The sequence below is a fragment of the Myotis nattereri genome (genome assembly GCF_964212035.1).
Source record: "Myotis nattereri genome assembly, chromosome: 2".
NCBI classification, from domain to species: Eukaryota; Metazoa; Chordata; class Mammalia; order Chiroptera; family Vespertilionidae; genus Myotis; species Myotis nattereri.
Window position 1 is genome coordinate 28345865 of NC_138076.1, and position 8645 is coordinate 28354509.

The window sequence follows — 8645 nt, forward strand, 5'->3', positions numbered from 1 at the left end:
ATAAGGCTTGGACTTCTCCACACTAGGCTGCAAATGATGTTATTTCCTTTTGGGGTGAGATCAGGAGCTCTCTGTGCTCTGGTCTGCTTCTCTCCCTGGGTAAAATCTCAGAGCACTGGAGCTGAAGTGGGGACAATGGTAAGCTTCTCTCTGAGTGATACCGGGGATTAACTGTTAGACTAGGCCCCTTCATCACAGCTTTAAGGTAATCAATACTGAACAGTGATTTTACACTCAGATTAAATATCTGTCTTTAAAGTGGAAAGTGATGCTAGATCTAATGTAAACTGTCCAAGGAAAATGGAGGTTGACCCATAGCTCCAGATTTTAATGACAGCAACTGGATAGTGGGGTGCAACTAGGAGGCACAGGATGTTCCTGACACCCAGGCCGACTCCACGTGCCCCAAACCTTCCTGAGTGAAGTCACGTCTCAGGTAAAACGTGGACCACAGAGAAAAAGGCCATTCATTCTCTGGCATGTGGTTGAGGGAGGACGGAAATGCCTCACTCTGTCTCATGGGCAACTCTTCTGCTCAGGCCCTGGAGCCAAGCGCTCCAGATCCTTCCGGGTGGTTCTGGGCCCCAGTTACCTCCTGTGTGTGTAGTCATCTCTGCTGTCAGTCTGTCCCCTGGTCCTCATGATGCAGGCCACCTTCTCCAGCAGCAGGCGGTTGTCCCTGTCAATGACGGAGAGCCTCTCCTCCTCCAGCTGTGGGCAGACACAGGAGCTCTACAAGCACCAGCTGCATCTGTGCTATTACTGTGCACAGAGTTATCCAGAGGATCCCTCAACCCCTTAGACTTGAGCACCCTGTGGGTTTCCCATTGCCCCCAAGCTCCAGCATGAGTGTGATGTGTGCAGGCTCCTTGGTCTCTGAATTGGAAACCATTAGGATGGAGCCAAATCTCATATGCTCAGAGTGAAAGTCACAGACAGGAAGATATGATTCTTTGTGAAAGTATGTCATCCTCTAAAACTCTGACCTGTGTCAGTGATGCTACTGAGGAAATCACTTTATATTTTAAGAAAGATATCTTATACTGCTCAGAAGAAAAGATTTAAGCCCAGGGAAAACAACAGCCCTCTTGTTTTAGGTTTTTACATTGATTGATCTGTTGATTTGCTAGAAAGTGGTTACATAGTTTTTGTTCTGCTAATTTAGGATAGTATTACTTAACAGGCACATAAAAAGCACATAGTGGTTTGCTTTTGGGGGCATTATTATCAGCATAACCCATGTGATTCTTAGTTTCACTTGATGGCTTAAGCATCAAGAAATATATATTCTGAGGTGGCCATGAAATGGCCTGGTATAAAGAAATGATGCTAATTACTTAATTACTGAATAACTAAATCACCACTGTGAATTTCCTCTCCTCCCCATCCCCCTTTTCCTCAAAGCATGATGGATCAACATGAAGACTAGAGAAAGATTCCTAGTGCAATTCCCGCCAGTTCCATTTGGAGCGTGACAAGGTTAATTGGTTGCCTAGACAGCATTTTATCTTTGATAGTGACTTGTTTATTCCTCACTGAGCCTGCCTTTTCCATTTTCCTGGGTTTTAAAGCTGACATTTTCTAGTTAGCTATGATGGTAGCTAAGAAGTAAAATGGAAAGATACCTTCAGCTTCTTGAGGTTCAGGTGGAAGTGGCTGAGAAACAGCGGGGCACGGGTGTCCACGAGGGGCTGGGCCTCCCGGACCTGCGGCACAGAGCGGGCCTCAGGCACACTTGTAGTAGATAATTAATGTCAGCTTAGACTGCGCAGCTTCTGGGTTGCTGGCACTGGGGACATGTATAGATCAGTATTCCTGGCACCAAAGCTTCTAAGTCGGTTGTGGTAGAAAGTTCTGAATGAGGCTCAGGACTTGATTCAGAATCCAAATATCCCCTGGAGGAATCAGGCAGCCCTCAAAAATGAGCCTATTGTGTCATTTTCAAGTAGAGAATTAAATGGGTACAGAGTGAGGTTTCATTAACCACAACCATCTGCTGACATTTCTGTTTTGCACTCTGTTGCCAAGGCCTTTAAGACAGTGAATTATGTCCCTGTACCCACCTCACCCTAATCTCTGAACCTCCAGCAATATTTTTAGGATGAGCGCCTTCAACATTGATTAACTGCAAAATGATCCCTGCAGAGTTTCCTATCAGAAAATGTATAAGCAAGAGAAGAAATGTATGTTTTAAAATGTGATGGACTAAACGCATGAGGGCTATTTGGCATTTGCAATAAAAAGGAATCCCCCCAGATTCTATACAGATACTTGCTTATAGATATCGCTAACCACTGGGACCTATTAGCCGATAATCTGAGAGGGACAACATTGGGAAGCTCCACAGCTGAGTCTGCTGAAATGATAATGTAAGCATCATGCACTCTGGGAATCAAACCCCCAGAAATGGAACAGAGCCCATGTGTGGAGAGCCAAGGGATGGTGAAAGGGCTGGATGGTGAGAGGGTTTGAATAACACACTCATTCTGGAATGCTTTTAACATTTCATTTTGTTTTATAACATGTAACATGTTTACATGGCTCCAAAGTCAAATCTGTCAAACAGCTTCTTTTACTAAGTGGTCTGAGCCCTACCATCTTCACCCTATTCCCTATTGACAAATCTTCTAACTTTATAGTGATTCCTTTCATTTCTGAAAATATGAAGATACATAATATATATACATCCTATATAATAAAAGACTAATATGCAAATCGACTGAACCACAGAATGATGGGTCACTATGACACGCACTGACCACCAGGGGGCAGACGCTCAATGCAGGAGCTGCCCCCTGGTGGTCAGTGAGCTCCCACAGGGGGAATGCCTCTCAGTCAGAAGCCGGGCTCATGGCTGGCGAGCGCAGCGGTGGTGGCAGGAGCCTCTCCCACCTCCACGGCAGCGCTAAGGATATCTAACTGCCTAAGCTGTCAGTTGGACATCCCCCAAGGACTTCTGGACTGCAAGTGAGTGCAGGCCTGGCTAAGGGCACACCCCCCAAATGCACAAATTTCGTGCACCAGGCCTCTAGTATATATATCACATTTTCATACCCTCTTTTTTATTTTTATTTATTATTTTAATATTTATTGTTAAAATTATTACATAGGTCCTTCTTCCCTCTTATTAACCTCTCCCAGCTGGCTCCTGTCCCCCCTCCAGATCCCCACCACTCCATTATCTGTGTCCATGGGTTATGCATATATGAGTACAAGTTCATTGGTTGATTTCTTCCCACCCACTCTCCTCTGCCTCCCCTCTTCACTCCCTATTTTTAGATATAAAGAGCACATTTTACACATTTTCATCCATTGTTTTTTTCACAATACATTCTAGAGATAACTTTATAGTACTATATACAGCTGTTTTTCATCCGTTTTTATACCTGTATAATACTTCACTGTGTGAAAGCATCCTAATTTATTCACCCAGCTCACTTTTGATGGGCATTTTGGTTAGTTCCAATTTTGCTATTACAAATAATGCTGCAATTAGAATCTTTTGCAATTTCTTCATGTATCTTTGCCAGTGTACCTCCGGAGTGGATACTAAGAAATGGATGCTGGGTAAAGGAAAAATGGGTGTATAATTTCATTAGACATTGCTAAATCACCCCCTAAACTCTCCCCGGCTACACACACACAGGGCTGTGCCCTTTTGCCCACCAGAGCGCTGCCAACAAGTTTGGGAACTTATGCCAATCTAATAGTTAAGAAATGGCATTAGAGTGCAAGTTTAATTTGCATTTCTCTATTACAAGTGAAGTTGATAATCTTTTTATAGGTTAAGAGCTATTTGCAGTTCTTTTTCTGTGAACTTTTGTTCATATCACTTGTCCATTTTCATATGGGGTTGTTTGCATTTTTCTTTTCCTTTTTATAAATCCTTTATACATAAGGATATTTTAATATGTTTTTAAAAATATAGTTTTATTGATTTCAGAGAGGAAAAGAGAGGGAGAGAGAGAGATAGAAACATCAATGATGAGAGAGAATCAACAATCGGCAGCTTCCTGCACATCCCCTACTAGAGATTGAGCCTGCAACCCAGGCATGTGCCCTGACCCAGAATCAAACCAGTGACTTCAAGGTTAATGGGTCAATGACTGAAAATCCATTGAGCCACACCAGCCGTGCTATACATAAGGATATTAACCCTTTGTCTGTGATATAATTTGTAATCACTTTCCCCAACTATATTTATTTTTTCATTGATTCTTTTAGATCCATCAGTTATTTAATCATTTCATCCACACATAGAAAACAACCCCAATACCTATTTTCTTGCCTAATGGATTTGTCTTGTCTACTTGTATTGGCTAATACCTCCAACACAATTTTAAAAAACATATAAGAGATAGTAGGCATACTTGTCTTATTTCTTACTTTATAGGGAACACTTTTAGTGTTTCCCTGTTAATTAAGATACTGGCTTAGGGATGAGATATTTATATTGCAAATTATTATGTTAGAGAAATAGCAATTTGTATTTTATTAAGGTTACTTTAATTTTATTTTAACATAAATGTGTAATCAAGTGTAAGGTAGAAGGCTCTGTTGCGATGCCAGGATGAGACATGGTTCTGCGCATGGTGGTCTCCTTCAAGTCTATTTTCTCCCCTCTATTGCATCAAAGTCCCTTATATTCCCAGGTTTCTCAGCCAAGCAGTAAGAAACAAAATTACTTTAAAGAACTGACTTCCCCTATTCTTAATATAGAAGAATTTGTTCTAAGTCAAGTTGTTTTTTTTTTTTTAAACCCTCACCTGAGGACATGCTTTGACAGAGGGAAGGAGAGAGGGGAGGAAAGAGGGAAAAAATACTGATGTGGGAAAGAAACATTGATCAGTTGCCTTCCATATGCTCCCCAGCTGGGTATTAAACCCACAACCCAGGTATGTGCCCTGACAGGGAATTGAACCAGCAACCTTTTGGTGCACAGGCAACGCTCAACCAATTGAGCCACTCTGGCTGGTCTAGCCAAGCTTTAATGCCATGGAGTGTAAAACGGTCTTGCTGTTTCTTCCCTGCTGCCTCCAGGTAGAGCAGGGTGTCTCCCACACCCACAGCCCTCATTCCTCCTCACCCACGTTCTGCTGCCAGCCTGTTTCCTCTCATTCATTGGGGCCTTTAGCATCTGGACCACAGTTTTGTCTTCCCCTAAATGAGTTCTACACCATGGGGACAGCTGCGCCAGGTCTCAGGCATCGTCCTCACAGGAACCACCCCTTTGGGAAGCTGTGCATCAGTTGTCCATTCTTCACCCACAGTCCCTTTCTTTTCAGCTTTCTTAGTTGACTGTGCTCAAGAGTGACTCCTTGACCTTACGTGGCTCCCAGCATCTCTCCTTGACTGACTCCCCCTCTTTATTTCATCCCCTTCCAGGTAAGATCTGTGGCCCTCCCTTTAACTCCTCATGCCAGGATCACTGGCTCCCTGGCCCCATGCCCTGCTGCTGACCACGAGCTGTATTGGGGTGTGCCAGCACTCCATTGTTAGCCCCAGCAACCATGTGTTTCTGGGACATCGTAGAACTGCATGAGTCGGTGTTATGTGACTTTATGCTCCCCACCCACACCTGGGGCCCATGCCAACTGTCAACACACTCTCCATTCAATCAGCTCCACTTTCCACACTGACTCTTTTGAATCTTCCTCACCTTACAGTTTCTTAGGCACAGGTTACTCATGTTTACTGGGGGTGTTTATCAACCATCTCTTATCAGGGACGATTCTAGTCCCTGGGATACAAAAATGAACAACACAACACCCGTGGTGTTTACAGTCTTGTCTATTATTCAAAAAGGTGATGCTAATTGGTTTATACTTGTTACTGTCATGCATACCCTTTTTTTTAAAATATATTTTTATTGATTTTTTACAGAGAGGAAGGGAGAGAGATAGTCAGAAACATCGATGAGAGAGAAACATCGATCAGCCGCCTCCTGCACATCCCCCACTGGGGATGTGCCCGCAACCCAGGTATATGCCCTTGACCGGAATCGAACCTGGGACCTTTCAGTCCACAGGCCGATGCTCTATCCACTGAGCCAAACCGGTTTCGGCATCTTTTCTTTTTTAAAAAACATATTTTTATTGATTTCAGAGAGGGAGAGAGATAGGAACATCGATGATGAGAGAGAATCATCGACTGGCATGTGCCCTTGACCGGAATCGAACCGTGACTTCCCGGTTCATAGGTCGACACTCAACCACTGAGCCACAGTGGCCAGTCATGAATACCTTTCTCAGTCTTTCCCTGGCAACAGCGATGTACTAAGCGGGTACTGTGTGCTCTAGGTGCTGAGAATATCTTGGTGACAGGACACAGCCACCCCCTCACAGGCTGGGGGAAACAAACAAAATACTAAACCTGTTACATCAGTCATGAAGCAACACGAGACAGCAGAACAAGAGACTACAGAGCCGTGTGGAGATGAGCTTCTTAGGCACAGACAAGACTTCCAGGAAGGCCAGAGGTCTGGGAAGTGAGGGTGAGCCCTGGAACAGCTGGGCGAAGAGTGCTCAGTGGGACTCTCAAGGAGCACAATGGGTTCAGGGCCCAGTTGTGCATGTGGGCACCAGGCCAGCCTTGTAGTAAGTGCCACCTAAGCCTCCCTGAGGCCACCATGTCACACCACAACCCAGCTGGGCACAGCCCTGAAGGAGTAGAAAGGCTTGCCTGGGTCTCATTATCCTGCAGAAACCTTGGTTCTACTGCCTGGGGGGATCGCTACAGACAATCCCAGAGCAACCGTCTGTACCAGAACATCCCCTCAGAGCATTTCTCAACCTGGATGAACACGGCTGTGGAGACATGACCAACCCAGCACTGAGCAGTCGGATGGCTCCCCTGAAGTCTCATAGGCAGAAGACCCCGGCAGGCCATTTGGAAACCTCATGGTGACCTTCTCAAAAGATGCCCACATTTGCATCAAATCAAATGAAAATAATAATGAATCTTCTAATGGAGATTAAAAAAAATGGCTTTTTGTCCCCACTGAAGAATACTGATTTTTTTTTAGCCCTCACTCAAGAATATGCTTATTGATTTTAGAGAGAGAGGGATAGAGAGAGAGCGAGCGAGAGAGAAACATTGATGTGAGAGAGAACATTGATCAATTGCCTCCTGTATGCTCCCGCAACCTAGATATGTGCCCTGACCAGGAATCAAACCTGCAACCTTTCAGTATATGAGACCATGCTCCAACCAACTGAGGCACACTGGCCATGAGGGAGTATACCGTTTTGATAGGGAAAAGGGTCCCTCAGATCTTTCTGTCTTAAGATACTTTTGAGTGATTTATGAAAAACTAAGTACTTTATAAACATATGCTTTAATTGAAAAGGAAATGGTCCTAAAACATGACACATGAAAACCATGATCTATTTAATGGAATTTTTATTGTATGGCAACATATGTGACTGACTTTTTAAGGAAATGTCATTTCAATCATTCCATCTCTGAAAAGAAAATTAGCTTTTGGTTTTCAGGGAAAGCCCTGGCATTTCATGGTTACTGTTTTGGGGGCCTCACTTTGAGCCACCAGGGCCTGGAACCCACCGTTCCTACCTTTTTCCTGTGATCCTGGTAGGCTTTCTCCCATGTGCTCTGCAGGTACTCACTTCTGCAGGGAAGTGTCAGCCTGGGTGCCCTGCGCATCGCAAACAGCAACACCAACCTGCTCCCTGCAGAGAGAGACTGGTTCAGGCCAAGGTGCTACCCTGGAGAGGGCTGTGTTTGCTGGATCACATGACAGTTGCCAAGGCATCTGAGCTAAGGAGAAAGGGAAGAGGACAAGAGGCTCGCCTAAGTGTGCTTAACAGAAAATTGCATATTCTTCCCTCCAATGAATATTTTCTTAAGAGATGTTGACTGGCTTAGTGATGCCATTTTGATGACCATCCCTTGCTTCTCCCATAATAGGTCAAAGAATTTCTCCTCCAACTAACTTTTCTCCTTCCCTTCCTTCCTTCCTTCCTTGCTTTCTTCCTCCTGTCTCCCCTTGTCGTTTCTTTCCCTTCTTTCTCATGTTTTCTCCTTCCTCTCTCCTTTCCACCCTTCTTTATTTCCGCTCTCTCTTATCTTTTTTTTAATGCCTAATAATCCCTTTATTTGGAAAACAACATTTACACGTCTGGTGCTTTGATCACAGGACAAAGTTTAAAAATGGGGCGTGCTTTGCAAATGTCTGAGTTCTGCTTTGAGTGGTCATTTCATCTTCCACTTTCATGTTTTTCTTGTGAAAGGTCCCGGCTTCCATGCCTCGGTCTAAACTGAGGCTTGTCCCACAGCTGGTGCACTTTGTTGTCGTCAGCGTTTACGTAAACCAGGCGGGGCTGGAAATAAGTGGTGTGTGATTGGCCATTCAGTAATTGTATGCTAATTAACGTGTCAGCTTGAACTGTTTCAAAAATGCTGGAGGATTCAAAACGCTTTGTCAAGCTTTGAGAGTGAAAAGGTTTTGAGAAAACTCAGGCCAATATATGTGTGGGTAAAATAGCACAGTTGGAAAAAGTCACCATCACTATGGTATGTGTGGGTTTCGTTCGCTTCGGAAAAGCCCCCACCCCCAGGTTAAGACTATGCTTTCAGGGATCATTTCTATAGTTTGTCACTAGAGAAGTCCCTCTGAATGTGTAGAG

General features: G+C 44.2%; 1 protein-coding gene across 1 annotated transcript; it reads right to left on the reverse strand.

Annotated features, from left to right (window-relative positions):
• Window positions 1–588: 588 nt before the first annotated feature.
• CFAP97D2 (CFAP97 domain containing 2) lies at window positions 589–7662 on the reverse strand (the record flags this gene model as incomplete). The annotated part of the gene is made up of 3 exons (XM_081083863.1): window positions 589–711; window positions 1626–1706; window positions 7573–7662. The coding sequence occupies 3 exons, from the start codon at window positions 7660–7662 to the stop codon at window positions 589–591; spliced, it is 294 nt and encodes a 97-aa protein (XP_080939989.1).
• Window positions 7663–8645: the final 983 nt, after the last annotated feature.